The following is a 26,989-nucleotide window of genomic DNA, read 5'->3' as shown; positions in this document are numbered from 1 at the left end:
TGTTACATATACAGCAATATTTACCATCATTGCTCCTATAATAGCACTTTAACAACAACATTGACATTTTGTTTTTCTGAATCTGAGTTCCAAACACAGACTTAATACCATGATCATGAAGAGTCTCAAGTCTGAGTCTAGATTTAGACACAATAATGTTTTTTTTTATAAGAAGAAACAAAAATCAGCTTTATTCCATTTTTTTGTAAAAAAATAAGACAATGCTAGCAAAACATTCAAATAGTAATATAAAGTCAGCACAGTTCCCAATAAATGCTATGCAAGAAGGAAAGTTACAATATAAATGAAAATTTGCAATTTTGAGACTAAAATCAGATATGAGACTGTTTGTATTCGCAGGTGCTATTCAACTAAATTTTACTAATATTGTCTTCTTTGCTTCTTAAACAAATGTTAATTACAAAATGTATTTTGTAAACAAGTATTAATTATATTAGTCACTAATATTAGTTATTGTATTCATTTTAAATAGACGCAACACTGAACATGATAAATTCAACGTTTGAATAGTTATGTCATTTTGTTCCAGTCTTGCTTTTTATGGAATGGATTAGATTAAACAAACTCCATGTGATGCGATTTTTCAAACTTACAAACTATGTGCAGCAGCTTGAAATAAGAAAACAATAAAGCACAAGATCCTTCCCCTTGAATCTGTATAAGACATGTGTCGCATACGTCAAAACCAAACAATGTCACCATAATCAGTGAGGTTTGGGTGCAATTTACTGCCTTCGAAAGGTTGTTTCCCCTTGCAAAAACTCTTCATTTTTGCCAAAATTTTATATTTTTTCCCAATTTGATTATGCAAATTAAACTAGAGATTGTTTTTTTTTTTAAAAGCGCTAGTTTCCCCTATTGTGTGGTCGCAGCTGAGAATAAATGATGGACATGAAATTTGTAATTTGTAATTTTGGACTGGAGACGAACCAACAGTGAAGTTTGGTTTATTTACCCGTATTTAATAGTGAACATCTACTGCATAAGATCAGCGATCCTATAAATATTAAGACTTAATGTAATGGATGGATGTAAGAAGTACCATTTTGTTTATTTCGATCTGGAGTATGCAATCATCACTGATGGTTTTGTGAAAAGCTGACGACTGCATATGTGATGTCATGGTAGCTGCAATGTATTGGAATTACACCAGATTCTTTGCAGTTCACATTTTTAATATTTATATATGATCTAGAAGGGTCATCTACTAGTCATGAATAACTAGCATACCAAGTATGAAGTTCCCGGGTGCAAGCGTTCTTTATTTTTTTAGCGGAAACGAAGTTTGACGTACAGACTGACGGACTGATGACTGATTAACAAACTGATCACAAAATCAATGGGGGTCATCTACTAGTCATGACCAACTTGCATACCAAGTATGAAGTTCCCGGGTGCAAGCGTTCTTTATTTCTTTAGCGGAAAAGAAGTGTGACGTACAGACTGACGGACTGACTGACGGATTGATCACAAAATCAAGAGGGTTCATCTACTATACATGACCAACTTGCATACCAAGTATGAAGTTCCTGTGTGCAATCGTTCTTCAGTTACTGAGCGGTAACCGTTTCCTCTCCTCAAGGTCACGGCGACCTTGATCTTTGACTTACTGATCTCAAAATCAATAGGAGTCATCTACTAGTCATGACTAACTAGAAAACCAAGTATGAAGTTCCTGGGTATAAGCCTTCTTTAGTTATTGAGCAGAGACCATTTTTAAGCTTAAGGTCACTGCCAACATATCGTTTTTTCACCTCAAGTTTACCTTGACCTTTGACCTACTGATCACAAAATCATTAGGGGTCATCTACTAGTTATGACCAATCAGCATACCAAGTATGAAGTTCCTGGGTCTAAGTTTTCTATAGTTATTGAGCGGAGACGAAGTGTGACATACAGACTAACGGACTGACGGACTGACTGGCTGACGGACAGGGCAAAAACAATATGTCTCCCCATAAATCTGGAAGACATAATAAATAATGCAGATTACGTTAATGAATAAAAATGCAATGAATTCCTTGAAATATAAACAAAATCTTGACAATACTTACTCTTTCAATGCAAAATGTATGCATAAAAAAAGTTAAAAAATGTATATTTGCCATTAAATTAGCTATTTTGCCTGTTTTTTTTCCCAATTTGCAAGGCACTGGCGGTAAAAATATTCCAAAAAAATCAATGATGATGCACCAATTTGAAAATATTCGTAAATTGTTACTGGAATTATTGATGTACATTTACATGTGTACACTGTTTAATGATTGTTTAAAGCATACATCAGAATCAATCTCATTTTTCTTTCATTGTCACACAAAGAACGAACAACAGCTCATCCATGTTTAAAATTTCAAAATGATCAGCTGATTCATCGATCAGATTTTAACTTCTTAAATCTTTGAAATTCATCCGCGTTCTTCAAACCAAACGCTTTTTTCAGTTCTTCATCAGACACCATATCAAAGAATTTCCCGTCAAGCTGTTCCTTTTTACAAAGTTCTGCCAAATCAAACAGTTTAACTCTGTTGAGTTCATTGACAAGTTCGTCGCATCTCAAATCGTTAAATTGTTTTTCAAGTCCGCGCCCCGTGCTCTTGCGATTTCTTGAAGCTTTTTTGATACTTTCATCCGACAACATGTTACGCTCGTCGATGTCATCATAAACGACATCACTTATACCTTCAACATCTGAGAAGCTAGATCTTCTTAGCATTGCCGCTGAGGAACGAGTTCCACCTCTATCATTTAATGCCTCTTCTTTAAAGGCGGTGTCTTCTGACATTTGTCTTTTTAACGGTAGCCCTGTCGTTTTAGACACAGTGGCAGCTTTGGCTTTCGTTAATCCTTTTCGAAAGAATTTGAGCAGTGAGTTATTCTCCTGTAAAAAGGTAAACGGATTCTTATTCTATTATCCAATTTAAGGGTATTTTCTCTAACAAGTTCAGTATACTATTGGTCATTAGTCGTAGCTGTCGGACATGAGGGGTGGAAATTAAAAAAAAATCAATCGTTGAAAATTAATAAGTTTAAACTAAACTAATTGAAACGTTTTGTAACCATTTTAAAAACAGTCAACAACGGTTCAAATTCATGGAAAAAAGAAAATAGATACTAGTATCATGCGCACACAAAACATTAACACGTTTGGGTGGTTTGACCTCAGTTGTATATGCAAATTGACAATATCCCTTCCTTCAATGAATTGGAAATGTCCACTGATTAGTTCAAATATCAATTTTAACAAGAAATACTCACAGAATCTTTTAACTTTGACAAGGCTGGAAAAGATACAGAAAAGAAAATACAGAATTGTTTTCATCTAGTGTATAAAAAAGGCAATAAAAGATTGTGGTGAATATACATGAATCAATAACGTTTATACTTCCTTCGAATATCTAAAAGTGACACTTTTATTCAAAATCAATGCATAAACATGAATAACAAACATCATTTTTGACTGATAAACCTTTTAACTACTTACTAAATAATGCAAAAATGGAAAATATTAATTACTGATACCAAGATTGTAATCGTGTAATAAATAGCAGAAAGCGCAAAAATATTAAATGATTGGGGAGAGCAAAAAGATTTACTGTGGTCTACTATAGTCTAATGAGGTAGAAATACCATGTTTTATGCTCATTTCTCAAATTAATCTCTGTATCCTTCATAAGAGCCACTGTTTTTGACATTTATTCATCTTTTTTGGAATATTAATACAAAATTAATAATTGTGGTAAATCTTATTTGGGAGTAAGAGTGCATCTTTAAAATAATATATTCTTCGAAAATTAAGGTTTCAAATAAATACTGAACAACAATAATTCCTAGTTACGCCTATTGCTTCTAAGTCACCTACATTTAGTAAACGAGTGCGTCTTTTCTTTCACGACGACATCCCCTTTTGAGTCTTCTGTTGGATTCTTTTTTCTGTAAACTACCTTTCTTGTTTCTGCATTTGGTGAGGTGTGTGCATCTTTAAAATAAAATACATCATTTAAGATTAATTACACATTAAGCGAAATATGTTAAAGAAAATCAAACATTCAAAGTGGTTTTATTTCTTCATATTATTGTTTTAATTATGTAAAACAAAAATGAAGGGTTAGGAATCATGTGAATCATGTGAATCAACGGGGTTCTCACATGGGTCACCATGGGTCAAAAACACGTAAACAAACAAGAAAGTGACGTTGATTTCTAAAAAAACTTTTTGACAGAAAAGATATGAAAAAAAAACTTAGCCTATAAAAGGCTATGCTATTTCCTGCTTCTACACTTCACCCATGGTCACCCATGTGAGAACCACGTTGAAGTCACGTGATCCCTCACCCTGAACTACACTTTACCTTTATCATTTTTTGTGTTTGCGTTTGCTTCTGGGATTTCTGGAACGATAAAAATATATATACAATAAAATTGGAAAATTTTTACAGACATAGAAAACACTGGTTTATTAAATCACTTATCAAACTTGTATTATTATGTATTAAAGCGTCATCCTGTAAAACAACACAAATATAGTCGTAAGCAAGCGTCATCGATCTGCATAACTCGAGTAATAAACCATGTTCTACCAGTGCGAAAAAAACATGCTTCATCAGTGCGTCAAAACACATGACTCGAGTTATGAATCATATTCCACCAGTTTGTCAAAACACATTACTCGAGTAATGGATCATGTTCAATCTGTGGGACAAAACACATGACTCGAGTAATGGATCATGTTCCACGTGTGGGTCAAAACACATTACTCGAGTAATGGATCATGTTCAATCTGTGGGACAAAACACATTACTCGAGTAATGGAGCATGTTCCAGCTGTGGGACAAAACACATGACTCGAGTAATGGAGCATGTTCCACGTGTGGGTCAAAACGCATGACTCGAGAAATGGATCATTTTCCACGTATAGGTCAAAACGCATGACTCGAGTAATGGATCATGTTCCACCTTTGGGTCAAAACGCATGACTCGAGTAATGGAGCATGTTCCACCTGTGGGTCAAAATGCATTACTCGAGTAATGGATCATGTTCCTCCAGTGGGACAAAACACATGATTCGAGTAATGGATCATATTCCACCAGTTTGTCAAAACACATGACTCGAGTAATGGATCATGTTCCACCTGCGCGATGACTCGAGTAATGGATCATGTTCCACCAGCGAGTCAAAACGCATGACTCGAGTAATGGATCATGTTCCACCTGTGGGTCAAAACACATTACTCGAGTAATGGATCACGTTCCACCTGTGGGTCAAAACGCATGACTCGAGTAATGGAGCATGTTACACCTGTGGGTCAAAATGCATTACTAGAGTTATGGATCATGTTCCACCAGTGGGACAAAACACATGATTCGAGTAACGGATCATATTCCACCAGTTTGTCAAAACACATTACTCGAGAAATGGATCATGTTCAACCTGTGGGACAAAACACATTACTCGAGTAATGGATCATGTTCCACCAGTTTGTCAAAACACATTACTCGAGTAATGGATCATGTTCCACCTGTGGGTCAAAACACATGACTCGAGTAATGCATCATGTTCCACCTGTGGGTCAAAACACATTACTGGAGTAATGCATCATGTTCCACCAGTTTGTCAAAACACATTACTCGAGAAATGGATCATGTTCCACCTGTGGGTCAAAACACATGACTCGAGTAATGCATCATGTTCCACCTGTAGGTCAAAACACATTACTCGAGTAATGCATCATGTTCCACCAGTTTGTCAAAACACATGACTCGAGTAATGGATCATGTTCCACCTGTGGGTCAAAACACATTACTCGAGTAATGGATCATGTTCCACCAGTTTGTCAAAACACATTACTCGAGTAATGGATCATGTTCCACCTGTGGTTCACATGACTCGAGTAATGCATCATGTTCCACCTGTGGGTCAAAACACATTACTCGAGTAATGCATCATGTTCCACTAGTTTGTCAAAACACATTACTCGAGTAATGGATCATGTTCCACCTGTGGGTCAAAACACATTACTCGAGTAATGGATCATGTTCCACGTGTGGGTCAAAACACATGACTCGAGTAATAGAGCAAGTTACACCTGTAGGTCAAAACACATGACTCGAGTAATGGATCATGTTCCACCAGTTTGTCAAATCACATTACTCGAGTAATGGATCATGTTCCACCTGTGGGTCAAAACACATGACTCGAGTAATGGATCATGTTCCACCTGTGGGTCAAAACACATAACTCGAGTAATGCATCATGTTCCACCAGTTTGTCAAAACACATTATTCGAGTAATGGATCATGTTCCACCTGTGGGTCAAAACACATTACTCGAGTAATGGATCATGTTCCACCTGTGGGTCAAAACACATTACTCGAGTAATGGATCATGTTCAATCTGTGGGACAAAACACATGACTCGAGTAATGGATCATGTTCCACCTATGGGTCAAAACACATTACTCGAGTAATGGATCATTTTCCATCTGTGGGACAAAACATGCTTAATCACTGCGTCAAAACACATAACTCGAATAATGGATCAAGTTCCATCTGTGGGACAAAACACATGACTCGAGTAATGGATCATATTCCACCTGTGGGACAAAACACATGACTCGAGTAATGGATCATATTCCACCTGTGGGACAAAACACATGACTCGAGTAATGGATCATATTCCACCAGTTTGTGAAAACACATGACTCGAGTAATGGATCATGTTCCACCTGTGGGACAAAGCACATTACACAAGTAATGGATCATGTTCCACTTGTGAGACAAAATAACAACGTGAAGTCACGTGATCCCTCACCCTGAACTACACTTTACCTTTATCATTTTTTGTGTTTGCGTTTGCTTCTGGGATTTCTGGAACGATAAAAATATATATACAATATGATTGGAAGAATTTTACAGACATAGAAAAACACTGGTTTATTAAATCACTTATCAAACTTGTATTAATATGTATTAATACGTCATCTTGTAAAACAACACAAATATAGTCCTAAGCAAGCGTCATCGATCTGCATAACTCGAGTAATAAACCATGTTCTACCAGTGCGAAAAAACATGCTTCATCAGTGCGTCAAAATGCATTACTCGAGTAATGGATCATGTTCAATCTGTGGGCCAAAACACATTACACAAGTAATAGATCATGTTCCATCAGTGGGTCAAAACACATTACTCGAATAATGGATCATGTTCAACCAGTGGGTAAAAAAAACATTACTCGAGTATTGGATCATGTTCCACCAGTGGGTCAAAACACCTTACTCGAGTAATGGATCATGTTCCAGCTGTGGGTCAATACACATGACTCGAGTAATGGATCATGTTTCGCTAGTGGGTCAAAACACATTACTCGAGTAATGGATCATGTTCCACGTAACAGATGTAACCATAAGATATGTTATAATATACGTGTGCACCATGTGTAATTTAGATAACGTAAAAATGCTGGGTGGAGATTGTACGACTCCGCCGACAAAGACACCGAAGCAAGACGACATCGATACTAAGACAAAGTCCAGACATTTTTCTTCAAAAACAGATGCATTAAGACTACTTTAGACGATTTATTTAAGTGATAGCACAATAAAAGTTTTGTTTACCTAATGATTGAACAAATTCGTCGTATTCTTCATAGTCTTCATTTGAACTTGAGGATGTCTTTTGTTCTCTCCTAACAATCGGAGGCGGTTGTGCCACTGGAAATAAAACAGAGATGTGTTAAAACCGTGTTTTAAAAAGTACATTTTAAGTACATGTTAATTGAAAATAATTGTTTAAAATATTATTTTCATATAAAGTGCGTTAAGTCGTTTCAATGTGCCACTATACTGGTATGTAGGATCGACACATCAGTCAAAAGTCGCAAGTTGGTGGTGTAAGCTTAATTTTACTCGCACTTGGGCCTTGCCCATTTGGTGAGTGCTCCGATAAGATTGTTAGTCATGTAAAGTTTAGAAGCACAGCGCACAGACAGAATGTTACCCTTGTTAGAGCTACCCTTGTTCTTTAACGTGCACCAGTGTATAGCACTGTCACACGGGACCCCAATTTAAAGTCCCTCCCTGAAGACGTTTAGTGTGTTTTAGTGGTGCGGCGGGGAATCGAACATGCGACCCCTTGATTGACAGTCAAGTGTGTTACCACAAGACCACGGATCCGCCACTAAAAAAAGTCAAAAGACCTTGGTATTTTACTTAAATAGTAGTTATCGTCGACTTTGTCCCACTCAACTGGAGGCGGTCGTGGTGGCGGCATGTCAGGAGTTTTAGACAAAGCGTCACCATGAATCTCTTGAGCAGTTTCTGTATCCTTAGGAAGAACAGGGATGGGGCGTTTAGCAATCGGAGGCGGTTTTTGAGAACGGGTGGTTGGTTTTGGCGCCACCTTCGGCTTTCTTTTTTTGTCTTCAATTTTGTCTGAAAATTCATTATAACCAAATATTTTAGAAGAAATAAACAAATCTTCAATTGTTTCAATGTATCACTGTATGAATACCACTTTCAAGTGCCATTTCTATAAGAAAACAATGCATTTGCAATAGAGAGTTGTTCTGTTTTGATGTTTTGAAGGGACTAGACACCAGATGATATCATTGCAAAAATAAAAGAAAATTGTCAAAAACAGATTAAAATGTGTACAACGCATTGAACCTTACTTACTGGTGTATCATATCGCTTACGACACATGTAGCATTCGCATTTTTTTACCTGTCTTCCAATGCGAAATTTACTGGGTTTGTCTACCACGTAAATCACAGTATATTTAAAAATTGCCACGGAAAAAGTATCTGTACTTATCACGGGACCTCGACCAGCTAGATATGTACACTTTAAACTGGGAAACCAATATGCGGTATTTTTGAACATGTAGACTCAGCTGAGATAACGATATAATACTATTTTAATCATGTAAAATAATGTATTATCGGCCTCATACTAGCTCGTATTCATAATTCTAGGCTTCTTTTGAGAAAATACTGTATTTGCCGATTTTTGGACCATCTGGTGTCTAGTCCCTTTAATGACTTAATGCATATTTAAACATACTTTCGGAGGTAGCTTTTCTTTGGTTTGGAAATTCTCGTTTGAACTCCACGTACAAGGTGTCAATAATTTGCATATCGTCTGATGTGTTTTTAACGAGAAAAACGCTTTCGTATATTCTGTCGTAATCATCGTAATTCTGGGATACGCTGACGGTAACTGCACGTATTCCGGGATGGTCGAGGGGAAGAACAATAAGGGTTCTCTTTTGAAAGCGAGCTGTATCATTTCCTGGTTGACGGATTGATTTTAGATGTCCAACAAAAACCGTTTGTGTGACGAGTCTGTTAAGTTGTACTCTTCCTGAAATTATTAAACCGTTCGTTTAGTTTTAAATACATTGACTTTGCTATCATGTTACAGTCGAAAACCGTTGGCTCGAATTCCTGGTTAGCTCGAACTGAATGTAAAGACTGATTTCTTTAGACTGAATGTAATCATTCCCGCTAATATCGAATTTTTCGGGGCTCGAGGTATTTACGCCGGTCCCTCGAAGTTCGAGCCATCGGGGTTCGACTGTAGTTTAAATAAGTAATTTACAGAGAACACAAATTTAAAAAAAGAATTGCGTCAAATGACAAAATTCAACTGATTCACCTGTCATTGAAATAAATTTACCCAATAATTGAATAGAATTACTTGCTATTTAAAGGCATTACCTGATATTGAAACCATGTTTGCTATGCCTTCAACCAAGTCTTGCGTGCACACCTTATGAATGTAATCGTCAACAAAAGCGACGATTTGAGGAAGTTTCAACCTAATTAAGGAATAGAGTACAAGGTTACAAGGTTTTATCCATGCGCAGATGATTATATCAACCTTATAAACACAAATGTGTGACTCATAATTTATAATACATGCATTTGACAACATTTTAAGTGCTAAAGTTAAAAGGAAGTTTTAAAAAGCGACAAAAGATAAACGTATCTTAACAACAAGTTCATTTTCAGTTAAATGTGTATACGACATAAACTGCATGCACTTATGCTATATATATAAAACTAGATAAGTGTCAGAAAATGAAAAAAAAAATCTTAACTTGTATTGACAAACTATGACCTATTTCGAATATGAGTTCTGTTTTACTGTGATACCTCTTTCATAAAACATTTTGTTTTATTGTGATAACTCTTACCTCATATATTCTTTTTTGTGATGCTTCATATATTCTGTTTCATTGTGATATCTCATACATAATGTTTTACTGTGATACCTCATGCCTCATACATTCTGTTTTATTGTGATACCTCATACATTCTGTTTTATTGTGATATCTCATACCTCATACATTCTGTTTTATTATGATACCTCATACATTCTGTTTTATTGTGATATCTCATACCTCATACATTATGTTGTTGTGATACCTCATACATTCTGTTTCATTTTGATACCTCATATCTCATACATTCTGTTTTTGTGATACCTCATATTATATTGTATATTGATACCTCATACCTCATATATTCTGTTTCATTGTAATATCTCATACATTCTGTTTTATTGAGGTACCTCATACATTCTGTGTTATTGTGATACCTTATGCATTCTGTTTAATAGTGATACATCATACATTCTATTTGATTATGATACCTTATACAACAGTTTTATTGTGATACCTCTGGTTTATATTATTCCTTAAACATTCTGTTTTAATGTGAAACCTCTTACATTCTGTTTTATTATGATACCTCATGCTTTTTGTTTTATTGTGATACCTCATTCATTATGTTTTATTGTGATACCTCATTCATTGTGTTTTATTGTGATACCTCATACATTCTGTTTTAATGTGATATATCATACACTTTATTTAATTATGATATCTCATGCATTCTGTTTTATTGTGAAACCTCATATAATCTGTTTTATTGTGATACCAATTCATGCTGTTTTTTTGTGATACCTCATACAATCTGTTTGATTGTGATACCTCATGCATGCTGTTTTATTGTGATACCTCATGCATGCTGTTTTATTGTGATACCTCATACATTCTGTTTTATTTAGATACCTGACAACATTATGTTTTATTGCGATCTGTTTTAATATGATACCTCTTATATGCTGTTTTAATGTGATACCTCATACATTATGTTTTTTGTGATACCTCATAAATTCTGTTGTATCTTGAAACCTCGTATATTCTGTTTTATTGTAATAACTCATACATTCTGTTTTATTGTGATATCCATACATTCTGATTTATTATGATACCTCATACATTCTCTTTTATTGTGATGTCTAGTCCCTTAAATGACTTATAGTGCACATTTAAACATACCTTCGGAGGTAACTGATAACTCATACATTCTGTTTTCTTGTGAAACCTCATACATTCTGATTTATTATGATACCTTATACATTCTGTTTTATTGTGACACATCATACATTTTCGTTGTATGGGTTTCTTCATTGATATTTCTTTTTGAATAAACTTGGTTGCCTTTATTCATTTAAAACTGTCATACTTAACGCACTTCTGATGTGTATTTTTGGCGTTTACGTGTGAAGTGTGGATACAATGATACTGTTATTTTACCTAAGTCTCATGGCCATATACCGCCAGTGCACGCCAGTTCCGTGGTCATTAATCATCAGTGCACACAAATAAATACTGTTTTGCATTTTTGTTATCTTCTTCAATTCACAAACATTTATGATTTCTTTGGTAATCTCCTCGTATGTCTACTAAATAAAATACTGATAGTTTGATAATGAATATTTTTTTCTCAAGATGAATAGTACGATATAACATTTTGTTAAACGTTCGATTCAGTGAAAAAGGAGCTGTTATTTCATACCTTTCAACAACGTCTGTCAATGTATATTCGTTGTCGTCTGGTAGAGTTTTAAACACACCTTTTGTCGTGGTACATAATTTAGCTTCAATTGGATCGCCTTCATGTACAAACTGTATAACCAACGAGTCAGGTTCGTTGTTTGATCCTGGTATGAGTCTCTCCAATTCAATTCTTTCCCCAGCATGTACAACCAATGTATCATTGTCATCATCTATAACCGCAAAGTCTTGCCCAGCTTCGGCGTACCTCGGAAAGTCAAGAATCAGGTCTTGCACTGAATAGTAAGTTTTCGATCTCTGTACAATTTTCACTTTTCTATTATAATTCAATGGCACTTGAATCTCTTTGTTACTAATTGCAAGCTCATCCGCATCGTTCTTTTGGACAACGTAAGCTGAAATGTTGTGTTGAATCATTTTTTGGTCTATCCCAATTATATCCCCCTGCGAAAATCCATTTGTTTCCGAGGCAGTATAATAGCCTTCATTTATCTTCACAACACAAGGCAGTTTAAATTTAGATTCTAGTTCGTCCAACCTGCATGTTTCCTTTGACCATTTAAATTCCATTTCACGAGCAGAAAAAGATTCTTTTTTAGCTGCCATCTTGTTTACATATTTTGATTATTGAATTCAAATTTACATCACTCTATCATTTTAACAATCCATGAAGCAACATTTATAAACCAGTTGAATATAAATTGAATTGACAAATGAGATCTAACCGTTTAAAAAATCTCAATGCCATAAACATCGGCTTCGTGTGAGAACGTAAGTATCTCATAGTCATACCTTAAACCACGGTATATAGGTGTTTATGCAATGGAAGATATTTTGTTACATTTATTGTATTCGTCATTTAAAGGCGGAACACATTTATTGTATTCGTCATTTAAAGGCGGAACAACTCGGTTCAGAATATGTAATCTAATATTGGGCTCATAACCTCGTTTCGTTCCCGCTCTGTAGCAATATTATATTTCAGTGAGATTTCAAAAATAAACGTGTTGGTGGACTTTGTGCCAATCCCTGGCTACCATTATCTATCAGACATCTTCATGCACTATGGAGTACGTATTGTATCTCCCTTTTATTAGGCTGTCACAAATCAATTGCGGAAGTGTGTATGTGCAAACACGTGCAGCTATCATACATCTTAATGCACTTTGGAGTACGTATTTATCTGCCCTTATTAAGTTGTCACAAATGAATTGCGGAAGTGTGCATGTGCAAACACAAAGCAGGTTATTCAAATTCAAAACATCAGAAATGCTGCATTGAAATTTGAGACGTTTATTTACGTATTTAATAAAAGAGAATGACACACGCAGAAATTACTCAACATAAAATCGAATTTGAATATACCAAGACGCTGACAAGCAGAGGTGCTGATTTGAAGACGAAAAATACCTTTTGAATAAAAGCATAATGTATATTTCATTAGCGTTAATAACAGGAAGTCAATTTTCATAACAATACAGCTAAAACAATATGTTCAGTTTATCGTCTGCATCATTACTCTGAGGTTATTTAACTTGTTCATTGAAATGATATGATCCTTTATTATCTTCTTACTTTAAACGTATTGTACTAGATAATAAGTCGTATATCAATAAATTAAGGGGTTATTACAAAGCTAACAAAAAACATGTCGTATTTATTAGAAGAAGGCTTCGTCTATAGGGATACATGGTCAAAGGGTCTATAGTTAAATTTAAGATTGTATGGAAAGTGAATGCTTATCAACAACACATTTATTTCAACTCCACATTTATTTCAACTCTCCTTCATCGATGGTGTAAAGGAACCGTTTTGATGTCCGTAAAGAGTTAAAACACCGATATAAGATATACGTTTAAAAGGACATGTGAGCCAGACTTTAAAACGATTCGCTGACATTTCAATAAGACTGGTCGCTGGTCAGACACGGTGATTATTTGTCAAGGGAAAGCACTGTGCTTGATAATCGCTACTTAACTAATTAGAACGTTTATTGGTACGTAAGTTCAGCCTCATTCGAATTATGATAAACACTATATTTATTCACACTGACAAGACCTGTTCAGCTGCGTCTTGGATGTATTACGACGAAATTCGGCATTTACATAGCTGGTTTCTACATGCAGATATTCTGACATCCACTGAACGACATAGGTTTACTTCCCTTTAAATATGTTAATAGTTTAGATGCCGATGATTTACCGTTTTTACAACTCTTTTTAAGAAAAATCTTGGAATGAGCATTTTTTTGCTTAAATATCTTCAAACCAATGATATAAAATTGCTTAAAAAAATCAGATCGTAGATTTTAATATTTCCGATCGAAAACTATGGCTAAAACCGTTACTAACGGTTTAAGAAAAATGCATAAAACATCAATTTTTGAACTAAATATAAAACTCTGCGAACTAAGTTTCTGTCAGCAGTCTTTTATGACTGGTTTCCATGGATTTTCGCCAAAATTGGCTCGTTCCAAGACAAAAAATAAAAAAGTTGTCAAAACGTTCAATCTGTGAGAGTGCAGCTTTAAAATTACAAGTTACAGTTTTGCAGACCTACACTTATCCACACAGTGATCCTCGTTCTGGAAGCGTAATTTAAATGAAGAATTCCAAGTAGGTAACTTCATGACTTAACAATTGAGTTTTTCTTTATACTAAAATACATTGTATATAATTACATGACGCTATATTACATGTGATTAAAGGATGGACATTAAAAATCAGATTGCAAACTTCTGAATTGGTATTAATTTCAAAAAGAGGATAACTTGTCAAGGTGACATTCATTTAAGTTAATTTGCATTTGAATGCATTTGTTATCTGTTTATCATATCTTGATCAAGTTGTCTGTTGAAGAGTTCAAACAAATAATGCCGCTACTCTCTGTGCATGCTGTCTGCTGTCCACGTGTGCGTACGTTGAAATCGAAACTATTAAATGTGCACTGTTACTCCCAAACGAGATTTACTACCATTAACACAATTGTTTGAATACATACTAAAAAGGGTGAATACATGTCGAAAACAATGGTTCTTATGAAGGATACCGTTTTAAATTTGAAAGAAAGGTGTATAAAACACGGAATTTCAACCTTATGACACGATTGTAGATAAAGGTAAATCTTAAAGCATTCACCAATAATTTAATATTTTTGTTGCGTTTTCAGCTGTTTAATACAGCGGTTACAACCTTGTTATCAGTAATTAATATTTACCATAAATGCATTATTTAGTAAGCAGTTAAAGGTTGATCACGCTAAAATTATGTTTGTAATACATGTTTATGTATTGATTTTGAATTAGAGAGTCACTTTATTATTCGGGAAAGCATACTGGACTTGGAATGACAACAAAGGTATGTTATTTCATTTTTATACAGTAATATGTACACTGTATAATGTTTGTTTAAAGCATATACTCGTATAAGAATCATATCCCTTGTCTTTCACTGTCACCCAACGGACGGATAACAGCTTATCCATATTATAAATTTCATAACTTTCTGCTGATTCATCGATCAGATCTTAATTTTCTAAATCTTTGAAATTCATCCGCGTTCTTCAAATTAAAAGCGTTTTTCAATTCTTCATCCGACACCATCTCAAAGAATTTACCGTCGAGCTGCTCCTTTTTGCAAAGTTCGGCCAAATCAAACAGTTTAACTCTGTTGAGTTCATTGACAAGTTCTACGCATCTCAAATCGTTAAAAAAATTCTTAAGTCCGCACTCGTTGCTGTTGAGGTTTCTTGAAGCTTTATTGATAGCTTCATCCGACAACATGTTACACTCGTCGATGTCGTCATAAAAAGTTCCGATATTTTCTCCAACATCTCCAACATCTAGCAATGCAGATGTTTTTACCATTGCCTTTGAGGAACGAGTTCCACCTCTATCATTGCATGACCTTTCTTCAAAGGAGTTGTCTAATGACAGCTGGCGTTCGACCTGTAGTCCTGTTTTTTTAGGGAACGAGTGGGATTTGGCTTTCGTTAATCCCTTTCGAATGAATTTGAGCAGTGATTTATTCTCCTGAAAAAGGTAAACAGATTCTGACTTTACTATCACAATTTAGGGTATTTTTCCAAAATAGTTCAGTATATAACTGGTTACTAGGCATTACATGACTTGTGAAAAAACATGGACAAATGAACATAAATATCTTGCGAGACCAGAAACTGAACACGCATTCTTATTTTCACTTCAGTTGTCTATGTAAATAATGTACTTTCATTGAATGACACCGAAATGTCTTCTGATTAGTTCAAAATTCAAATTAAACTCACAGAATCATTTGACTCTAACGGATCTGGAATATAGAAACAGAAATACAGGAATTAATTTTACATCTAGTTTATACAAAAGGCTGACAACGACGTCGTTAAGTATATCTTTATGGTGTTTATACTATCTAAATGTATGTTCTCGTACAAGATAATGATTTCGCGAAAACAATGATTTCAAACAAATACTGAATAACACTTATTAACGGTTTCAACAACTTGTTTTAAGTCACTTACCTTTAGTAAGGGCGCACCCTTTTTCTTTGACTACGACATCTCCTTTGCAATGCTCGTTTGAGCCTTTGGGTAGATTCTCATTTTTGATAACTACCTTACTCTTTTCTGCATTTGGTGAAGAAGATGTGGCTTAACAATAAAAAAACACGAACCAAGTATAAACAAACAATACGAAAACTACGATAAAGTAAATAAGATCTTAAAAAGCAGTTATATTACTTTATATCATTGTTTTCAGTAAGCCTTTAACTTCCCCCGAGCTTTATCTCCCTTTGTGTTTGCCTTTGTTTAAAAAAACGATATACAATAAATTTTGATGAAAACGTACAAATAAATAATATAGATTATACCATTAAATTTTGGAACTGTTTCTGACCAGTCCCATTTTAAAGAATTATACGGACATGTGGACACACTAATTGATTAAATCTCTTATTAAACACGAATACTATATTTATTTTAAAAGAATTATTGAAGCGTCAAATTCTTAAGCAATACAATATAATCATTAAAGGTAACCACGGATCGTCCCTTTTTTCTGACGCATCACTCGAGTTATGGATCTTGTTCCACGTAATACAAGTAAGCGTTCGTTATGATATAATGTACGTGTGTACCAAGTTTCGTTTGAATTACGTTAATAAAGTGTGGTGGTTGTGCGACTCCAGCGATACAGCCGCCGCTAAAAGCCTCGACATTTTTCTTTGACAAACAGACGAGCAAAGAATACTTGAAACGGTGAATCTAAGTCATAACTCAATGGAAGGATTGTTTACCTAGTGATTGAACAAAGTCGTCGTATTCCTCATAGTCATCATTTGAACTTGAGGACGTCAAGTTGTCTTTCTTTATAAGCGACGGCTCTTGTGGCACTGGAATTAAACGAGAAATGTGTTCAAACTGTGCTTTGAAAAATACGTATTTCAAAACGTATTTATCGAAAGCAATTGTCTAAAATATGCTTATTATATATAGTGCATTAATAGTTTTGATGTGCCACTACTGGTATGTGGAATAGACGTTTCTCACAGTCCACATACGTTTATCCAAATATTTTCGCAAGGAGTTCTACGGAAACTCGGTAAACCTCTTTATAGCAAAAAGATCTATACTTGGTTTGGGATGAACCAATTTTTGACCCTTGGCCATGACAGTTACTTATTATCCGTCTCAAGTGAAAAAAAGATTGGCAATTAACCTAAATAGTAAACGGCGTCGACTTTCTGCCACTCAACTGGAGGAGGTCGTGGAGGGGCAGGAGTTTTAGACAAATCATCACCTTGAATCCCATCAACACTGACTTTATCCTTAGGAAGTTCAGGAGTTGGACTTTGGCATTTAGCAGTGGATAGTGGTTTTTTAGAAGCTATAATCGGTTTTGGCGCCACCTTCGGCTTTCTTTTTTTGTTTTCATTACTGCCTGAAAGGAAATTTCAACAAATATCCTTCAAAATTATAAGAATTTCAAATGTATTGTTACGACACCGTACGAGTACTATTTTCAGATGGGGGTTTTATTAGAAAAGAAGGAATTTACTATATCCTTTATTTGAAAACAAGAAATATACAAGATACAGTTGTACTTTTTATGTTTTTGTTCTGTTTTAATGGTTTATAGTGCTCATTTAAACATACTTTCGGAGGTCGATGTTCTTGGCTTTGAAAATTCTCTTTTGAACTCCACATGTAAGGTGTTAATTATTTGCATGTCCTCTGATAAGTTTTTAACGAGAAGAAAGCCTTCGTATATTCTGTCGTAATAATCGTAATTCTGTGATACGGTGACAGAAGTGTCACGTATTCCAGGATGATCGAGAGGAAGGGCAATATGGGTTTTCTTTCGAAAGCGACCCTTATCATTCTGTAGTTGACCTATAGGTTGTAAATGTCCAACTAAAACCGTTTGTGTGACGAGTCTATTAATCTGTATTCGTCCTGAAAATGTGAACCATTCATTCAATTTACAGAGCATCGACAGACCTAGTTTGATAGAATAATTATTTAGCTTGTAGAGCATTAAACAGAATGCGTCATGTGACTAAACGTAACTGTTTGATAGGTTATTGAAATACCATGACGTTGTATTGAAAGGGATTTACCTGATATTGAGACCATTTTTACAATGCCTTCAACCAAATCTTGCGTGCACTTATTTTGAACGTCACCATCGACAAAAGAAACAATTTGAGGAAGTTCCAACCTAAAAAGGGATGAGCATAAAAAGTAATGAGGTTGCATGGCTAAAGGCAGCCGAGTGCATATGAACCTTATCAAGCCTTATAATATATAAATCAGTGATACACTTGTTACTCTACATGCATTTGATTACATAATTAGTTCTAGAGTTGAATGAAAATTGCTAAATAATGTGACAAAAATGGAACGCATACGGAGTTTTTTTAATGGAAATATTACATTAACTGTATGAAAAGTTGTTTTCGATACTGATTTTACTGCTTTCACAACTCTGTTCAGAGACAATTAAACCGAATCCCAAAAATCTTTTGAGTGGCCCCAAACTGTAACCAATAAGTGCCTATTTTTTATACAATTAGCTAGTTTCACGACACTAACTGATAAGCCTATATGTACTAGGATATATGAACATCACGCAAGTGTATTTCTAGTGTAAAGTTATTTATATCAGACCTGATATTGGCTGAGGACGTTTTGACTATATGTAGTAGATAATGTCAGGCAGGGTATTTTAGACAACACTGTTTTTGAACAGGGTTGTTTTCAACCCTGTTCAGTGTGGCCACAAACTCGACACTCACGACAGAAAATTCCTATTAATAGTAACAAATGTCGCCAGCCGATTAACCACCACAAAATATAATTTGAAAAAGTGCAGACTATATAAATTACAAGCTACGTTTCCAATAACCGAGGTAGATTTGACAACGCAAGAAGCAATCATAACGCAATATCTATTTAAATAATTTGATCTGTTGAACTTAGATAAAAACATTAAAGTAGTATCCCTGCGCCAAAAAATGAATGAACATCGAAACGTAAACAAAGAATTACTATCCACTCAAAGCGCATCATTCAATCACGTGACACAATGCTGAAGCCAAGTGAATTTACACTCGAAGAGAGATAATACTGTAATGAGATAATGTAGTAAGTTAATCAGATTTCTCTCCCTTACCTGTGTAAAGAAGAAGCGGGAAATCTCAAGCTTGATTGATTGTCGTGCACAGTTGAAGTCTACAGATATGTTTGTTTTACTTTGTTATAGAAAACTTGATTGTTTCACTTGGAATCTGATGTTCTGATGGTTAGTATTGATTTGCATTTGTAGTCTTTTGTGTTTGTCTTGGGTTAGCAATGGATTGGAATTATCATTATTTCATTTAGCTGCATTTATTTAGTTTTGTCATGCATTTTTACGACATCAGCAGATTTTGTATTTAAAACGAGAATGGCAGTTCCGTGATATTCTTTTAGCCTCTTTCCATATACTAATACATGTGGGTTTGGTTACAGATGATAACATGCATGGATAACAGAAGTCACCATGGGAGTACGAGGGAGTAGGAGTGTTTGATTCCATTAATCAGTAAGTTCCATGTCAATGTTTTGATTTATAATGTACTGTGTTGTTGTTGTTGTAATCGCTTGTATTATATGTGTGTTTTATATGCTTTAGGCATTTAATTTAATCTGCCACTACACACGATTAAATTATATAAGATATTAGACTGTTTACGATGTTAACTTATAAACATGTTATTATTCATTATCTTATGATTGATTATATTTATATTTTCAGGACGCTCCGATATTACATCTACATTCGATAATGTTGAATATAGAGATATTGAAGCACACTGTGTTTGTTGTTTGAACTATTAAACTGCTACATATGGTAACCTGGACATATAGACCCACCCTCGCTTAGGGATTACACATGTTTTCTCATCTTAAAACCTGGAATGACATAGAAAGCAACAATGGTCTCATTGATCTCAATGATCACACAGTTTCTCTGCTCAAAACACCATGTGATAGGCCACGTGGGAATAACAAACGTGCTAAAGTACTGACGAGTAACTTGAGGATATTGAAAAAGAAGAGAGTTGCTGACCATATAGACAATGAAGGAAAACAAGTTTTGAAATTAAAGATTTTGTGCTTACTTTATTTTATATATATGCATTTTTTATAGTGTACGTATAGACGGATGTTTGTGCATTTATTTTTGAAAATGGAATTTTATTGAAATGAATCGATTTCTATTTTTGCTGGTTTTGTGAAATTATGAGAAAATATCGAGGATTTAATAACTTTTTGAGGTGTTCCATCTACAATTGTTTGAAATCAATTATTTAAATTTTCATCGTTTTAATTAAGAAACTATTTCTCTTTATTGTGTTGTATTTTCGAAGTTGTTTTGTGAATAACAAGGCAAACATAGGCAAACTCTTTCAAATGAATAAAGTTTGATTAGTATATATATATTCATATGTAACACCATACGATGGAGTTCTGCTTGGGTTGGTTACATTCTCCATCCTTGTTTGCCTTCTTACACAGCGACATTAATTTCATTGTCAATAAAATATTAATTTTTCATCTACCATCATGCTTCAATAAACCTGGGGATGCCCCTGCTTTTTACACCGGGACTCTTAGATTCACTGTGCAACATATCAGCACCTTATTAATACACACATGATCGTGAATCATAATGGTGAAAACCCGTATAAAACCCTGTTCATGCAGCGCTATCAGCGCTTTGATTTATTTTCAGCGTAATTATCTATAACTATCTATTCCCCTCGGTTCCTCACCAATACTTATTTAAGACTCTTCGGCTTGCTTTCTAATTTACATTAATGTTGCAATCTTATGACCTAGTTGTCGTTTAATTTATACAATTTTAAACCGTATTACACGACACGTTCCATTTTGTAACCCCGGTGCATTAACTATTATAACATGTCATGTCAACATTTGCGGTACTAAATGTAACGACCTACAGTCTAAAAATGGAGAGTTTTGATATTAGCCTGAAATTGAGAGCTCCATTTCTTTACATATTATGTAGGTTTAATTATGTCGATTTGGAATTTGATTTCGCATTTATTGTGACACACATTAACGACGTATCTTTATAGACATTTTTCATTGAACATAGCTACCTATAATTTAGTCATAATCGGCATACTTAACGAACTACTGATTTGTTTACATATTGCATTCATGTCTGCAGTGTTAAGAAAATAATACGGTAAGTAAACCCAGGGTTCATGGTCATATATTATAGCTGCAAACAAAATGATACTGTTTTAAATTTCATTTGTATCTTCTAAGAAATGAAAGCCTTTATTTAGGTACAGCTGACGTTTATTTAAGTTGTGATTCAAATATATTATGTAATCTAAGGTTATGTCCACTAAAACAGTTACATTTTGATAATGGCTATTTTTAAAAAATGTAAATAACAGTATGGTTGAACGTTTGAATCAGAAAAAAATGTTGTTAATGGCATACCTTTCAACAACGTCTGCCAATGTATATTCGTTGTCGTCTGGTAGGGTTTTGAACACACCTTTTGTCGTTGTACATAATTTAGCTTCAACTGGATCGCCTTCATGTACAAACCGTATAACCAACGAGTCGGGTTCACCGCTTGATCCTGGTAAAAGTCTCTCCAATTCAATTCTTTCCCCAGCATGTACAACCAATGTTTCATCGTCATCATTCGTGACTAAAAGGTCTTGCCCAGCTTCGGCGTACCTCGGAAAGTCAAGAATCAGATCTTGCATTGAATAGTAAGTTTTCGATTTCTGTACAATTTTCACTTTCCTATTATAATTCAAAGGCACTAGAATCTCTTTGTCATTCAATTTAGGCTTATCTGCTTCGTAGGTTTTGACAAAGTTAGCTGAAATGTTGTGTATAATCATTTTCTGGTCTATCCCTATAATATCACCCTGCGAAAAACCATTTGATGTCGACTCAGTATAAAAGCCTTCATTTATCTTAACAACACAAGGCAGTTTAAATTTAGATTCAAGTTCGTCCAACCTGCATGTTTCCCTCGACCATTTCAATTCCATTTCACGTGTTCTCGATATCTGCTATTTTTACTACATATTTTGATTGCTGTATTCAAATTAACTCCAGGCTATTATCATAACAATCCATAAACTAACATCTATACATCAGCTAAATATTCATTTTATGTACATATGATAACAAGCCGCTTTAAATGTCTCAATGACATAAGTATATTACTTGGGTGCGTGTTTCAACCTATACAACCATACTGAATACGACAGTAAAAAGTTGTTTATAGTTGCAATGCATGATATGATTACTTTTAGTTTTTGTATCTTGCCTTTGGATGGTGTACCAAGTCTGATTAGAATGATCTAATATTTGGTCCATAATCTCGTTTCGGTCCCTTGCTGTAACAAAAACATATTTCAGAGAGATTTTTAAAATAAAACGTGCTGGCGGACATATGCCGCCCAACTTTGTGACAATTTAACCCTTTGATGTCAAATACTTCAATTGTTTAACCTATGTTGGTCTCTATAAAAAAATCTTCCGGCAACACTTAACGATCAGACATTTTAATTCAATTTGAGGTTCGTATTTTATCTCCCTCCTATTAAAGAGTCACACATGAATTGCGGACGTTAAGGTGTGCAAACATAAAACATGTTATTCAAAAAAAGGCTGTCTTAAGTATTAGGTTAATATTTTTGACATTAGAAAATGATATGTTATTGAATTGAAATTTGAGACGTTGATTTACGAGTGTTTACACTTATCTTAAAAAGGTCATGGACAAATACACTGAAATTGCCTTTATTTAGTAAACTCTTTCAAATACATAATTCATATAAAATAAGAAGTTAATTGATAATTCAATTGCGTGGTATTACTTTTCTGATACTAGTTATAATGTCAATATTTATAACATTCTAAAATAGATTTAATATTAAATACTTTATGCAAGAACAATGACGATCAACATCCACTGTGTATCAGAAGGAGCAAAGGACAGTTTATTTACGCATTGCGTTCTTTTAAATATTGTGTGCGAGAGAGGTAACTAGGAAGCGTTTCTACGTCATTGTGCTCGTGGAATGCAATTTCTAGCATTTTGCCATCTGTCATAAATGAGTGGCTGATATCATTGTGGTGCAGTTACCCTTTTCAGGAATGTAACGACCAGTCAATTGTAACCATGGCCCCCAGGTCGGGGAATAGCGGGGACTTTGATTTTTGGACCAGCCAATCCCGCGGGGACGAACTGCTGGTTAAATCCTCGCCAAATGCCCCCGCACCTCAGAGACCCTAGGTTAGGCCCATCCCTCGCTTTTTTGGAGCGAAGGCATAACCACCGCAGTCACCCGGCACTGCGGGCCACATGGAAGGTAAAAACACTGCCCATTTTCCCAGGTATCCACGCTATACTACCGGACCTGGGGGCCGTGGTAACAATTGATTGTTGCATAATAGCAAGATGTCAAAATTGTACAAGCACGGCGTGACAGCCTCATCACGTGTTTCGGATCTGACAAGACGGGGAGAGGCAGATGTGCTGACTCTATCAACAATGAGAAGACAAAATTAACAAATTTTGAGGAAATTTAATAATTATTAATGGATGGAACTCTTCCTCATTGCCGAAAGTTCAATTGTTCGCCCTTTTTTATTTTGGTGCCTTTCTTACTTGTTCTTGAGTTTTAATCCGGTTCGGATGTGTGTTTGCTGTCAATCGGAATCGTAAGATATGTGACCAGTCACGGGATTTTTGGCCCGAAACCACTTTTTGGGCGAAAATGAGATATGAGTAATTTCTGACTGTACTATTCTTTAGGATAAAAATACTGAAAAGAAAATTCAAAAATTCCTATTTTTAACGAAACTATGACAAAAACTAGAAGGGCACTTGGTTAAGAAACAGCTGGAAATTCGGTATAGTTCAAGAAATTATTGAAACATTTGTATTCACAGATGCTATAAATATTCATCACTACAATATACACAATTGCCACATTATAACGACAACAATAAATTTTCAAAACCAATCTCAATTATTATTGAGAAAATAAATGAAAATTAATTGGTTACCATGGCAACCATTATTGAAAAAGGCGTTTTGGGGTTAAATTTGCATTTAAATATACAATAAATGCCATATGAAGCATTCAATAATAATTGATTTGTTAATTGATATACTCAAACCTTACTGTACATGGTGTTTGTATTTGGCATTCAAAAAAAATCCGAATAAACAAAAACTGTTCGCCAAGTACCATGGTTTATTGGCAATTTTTCACAATAAATTGACATTAGGTTGGAACTTGCACCTAATACAAACCAATGTATATCTAGAAGTTAAAGTATGTTACCCCTGTAATTTACTATAATTTATCTTATTTGAATGGTATTTAAGGGTTTGTTTTTTATTCTGGTTACCATGGCAACAGGCCACAAACATGATTATAATCACACCAACTTTACCAATTTACCTCAAATGTGATTTTTTGTATAGTCATTCATTGCTCATAAAACATGAAATGGTAGAAATTTCCTGTTAGTCTGAATGTCATGCATACTCAAAAAGCAGCTTGCAGCTACAGTCATTAATATTGGTCCTGGCTTTTAGAGTATTGTGCTCTAATTCTAGATAAACATTTCCCCCATCTGCATTAGTCTTTTATTTTCATAATCATCATGATCATCTTCATCATAACATATTTTTTTTTCAATGTACCTTAACCTCATGAGATGGTTTGTTATGCACATAAATCAACATTGCAAAAAAAAAGTTTATCTACAACTTTAAATTCATCAACATAGCTAAAAAGAAAGTTAAAATGCAATTCAAAATTAATTCGTAAAATCCATCAATACTTGTGTTGATAGTTGGCCGCGGTAAGATGATGAAAAATTGATTATGTCCTTTTTCAGTCATCATAAGTATGCAAAAAGTGAATATCTGCTAGATTTTGATCTGTTTACATTTTCAATGTCAGACTGTCAAATTTCACTTCCGCTTTCTTTTCCTGCGATCAATTTCCATCCATTTGACCGAATTTAGAATATATTGCATTACATTAAAGATATACACATTTGTTAAATTATATGCTTAAACAATGAAAATAATTCTACTTACCAACAAATTCCTAATTTGATGGAAAATGCCTTTGGTTCAGCTTGACCTACATCCTCAAATTTGGGTTAAAAAATAGCTCATGACAACTACGGGAGATAACACCAAAAGTAATAAACAATACGAAAGAAAGTGGTTAAAAAACACTATTTCTATGAACATTACATTTTAAAGACTATATTTGACTGAACAATATAGGGTGACAAATTGTTTAATGGTTGTTATAACGATAAAACCTTCGTTACTTTCTTATTTTTTACGCTTCAACTTTGCGCACGTTTTTCTCGATATCGAGGCTATCGGTTTCGGGCCAAAAGTCTCATGACGCGTCACATATATCCTCAATGTTAGAAAAGCTTTCATTTAGCTAATTTGGTATGTATAACATATATGTATCTATGGTTTTTTTTATACATTTGCTATGACATTGTTAAATGGGCATAGAGACCAAAAGACTGACAACATTGTATTTCAAACTTTTTAATATGTTGTTTTTTTTCGTTGTCGTATGTTTGATTAAAGAGGATAAATACATAACGTTAAATTGCATGTGATTAAAGTTTTAACATTCACAAAACTTATCGCGAATTTGCAAATTGATATTGTTTTTAAAAAGAGCATGGATCGACAAGATAACACATTTATTTAAGATTGGATTTGTTTGCACTTGTTATCTGTTAATTATTTCTAAATCAGGAAGTCCGTTGAATGATTTATGGTTTTCATTCATCCAAAACAAAGGCTGGTATTCTCTGTGCTTTAGGTCCGCTATCAGCGTCTGCATACGTTCAATTCGAGCCAGTAAAATACTGTTTATTCTATTCCACGCGTGTTGTCCGTTAGAGCATCCGCTAGTCATTCTACAATGTCGTCCAGGCTTTTTTAATGATGGTTAGCCTGGACGTCATTCATGACAAAATACAAAAACATGTAAAAACTGTCTATGGAATGAAATGTTCTTCATTTGTATTCTGTGGCTTAAGACTGCCATTAAATACCTTAATTCTTATCAATAACCATATCCATTTTGCAAATTCACAAGCTATTTCATCAAAAAAGTAATTTAACTACCTGATTTCAGTTGACAGGAGCTTTCTTACTGCCCAAAAGAAAAAGATTACACACAATTATACTTTTGGGTTTTAATCTGCAGTAGTATTTTTAGTCTGGAGTACCTTCCCCTAACATTATCATTATCAGTTACCACACTATTGCATTATATGAATTTGAAAAACATTTATCGTCACATACAGGATTCAAGATTTATTTACAAACTATTCTAAGGGCAATGTGGACAATGCATACTATTATACACATGTATTTAAAATAAGACTAAATACTTTAAAAAAAGAAGGTATATCAACGACATTGTACGCTAAGTGAATCAAAATGTTTTATTGTGTAATCTATTAATCGCAATTGGACTTCAACATGACAAACCAA

The 26,989-nt window shown here is 34.5% G+C and overlaps 2 protein-coding genes across 4 annotated transcripts; both read right to left on the bottom strand.

Moving 5' to 3' along the window:
• Nucleotides 1-550: 550 nt before the first annotated feature.
• Nucleotides 551-12,725, bottom strand: LOC128214745 (uncharacterized). Of its 2 annotated transcripts, XM_052921373.1 has the most exons (10): nt 11,885-12,724; nt 9,737-9,837; nt 9,081-9,380; nt 8,229-8,450; nt 7,635-7,730; nt 6,847-6,885; nt 4,371-4,409; nt 3,881-3,997; nt 3,277-3,299; nt 551-2,899 (listed from the first exon to the last, which is right to left on the bottom strand). In XM_052921373.1, exons 1-10 carry the CDS (start codon nt 12,487-12,489, stop codon nt 2,390-2,392), a joined length of 2,052 nt encoding a protein of 683 aa, XP_052777333.1. In that variant the 5' UTR covers nt 12,490-12,724; the 3' UTR covers nt 551-2,389. The 2 variants fall into 2 exon arrangements, with proteins under 2 accessions (XP_052777333.1, XP_052777334.1); XM_052921374.1 differs by lacking the exon at nt 6,847-6,885 and having other exon boundaries at nt 11,885-12,725.
• Nucleotides 12,726-15,242: 2,517 nt separating this feature from the next.
• Nucleotides 15,243-25,737, bottom strand: LOC128214747 (uncharacterized). 2 transcript variants are annotated; one of them, XM_052921376.1, is made up of 9 exons: nt 25,550-25,737; nt 21,904-22,823; nt 18,501-18,601; nt 18,037-18,336; nt 17,600-17,821; nt 17,178-17,273; nt 16,402-16,506; nt 16,168-16,190; nt 15,243-15,913 (listed from the first exon to the last, which is right to left on the bottom strand). In XM_052921376.1, exons 2-9 carry the CDS (start codon nt 22,470-22,472, stop codon nt 15,395-15,397), a joined length of 1,935 nt encoding a protein of 644 aa, XP_052777336.1. In that variant the 5' UTR covers nt 22,473-22,823; nt 25,550-25,737; the 3' UTR covers nt 15,243-15,394. The 2 variants fall into 2 exon arrangements, with proteins under 2 accessions (XP_052777336.1, XP_052777335.1); XM_052921375.1 differs by having other exon boundaries at nt 16,402-16,530; nt 25,550-25,735.
• Between the last annotated feature and the right edge of the window lie 1,252 nt (nt 25,738-26,989).

This window comes from Mya arenaria, chromosome 13 (assembly GCF_026914265.1).
Source record: "Mya arenaria isolate MELC-2E11 chromosome 13, ASM2691426v1".
Lineage (NCBI taxonomy): Eukaryota > Metazoa > Mollusca > Bivalvia > Myida > Myidae > Mya > Mya arenaria.
This window is presented reverse-complemented; position numbering and strand designations above follow the sequence as displayed.

Excerpts from the sequence above, each read along its gene's own strand:
- LOC128214747 (XM_052921375.1), bottom strand. The coding sequence starts at position 22,472 with ATGGAATTGAAATGGTCGAGGGAAACATGCAGGTTGGACGAACTTGAA. Across the intron at positions 16,531-17,177 it reads CGACTTTGTTCAATCACTAG|CCACATCTTCTTCACCAAAT; the intron begins GTAAACAATCCT and ends TTTATTGTTAAG. Across the intron at positions 16,191-16,401 it reads AGGGTGCGCCCTTACTAAAG|ATCCGTTAGAGTCAAATGAT; the intron begins GTAAGTGACTTA and ends TCTATATTCCAG.
- LOC128214745 (XM_052921373.1), bottom strand. The coding sequence starts at position 12,489 with ATGGCAGCTAAAAAAGAATCTTTTTCTGCTCGTGAAATGGAATTTAAA. Across the intron at positions 8,451-9,080 it reads AAGAAAAGCTACCTCCGAAA|ACAAAATTGAAGACAAAAAA; the intron begins GTATGTTTAAAT and ends ATGAATTTTCAG. Across the intron at positions 4,410-6,846 it reads AAACACAAAAAATGATAAAG|AAATCCCAGAAGCAAACGCA; the intron begins GTAAAGTGTAGT and ends TTATCGTTCCAG.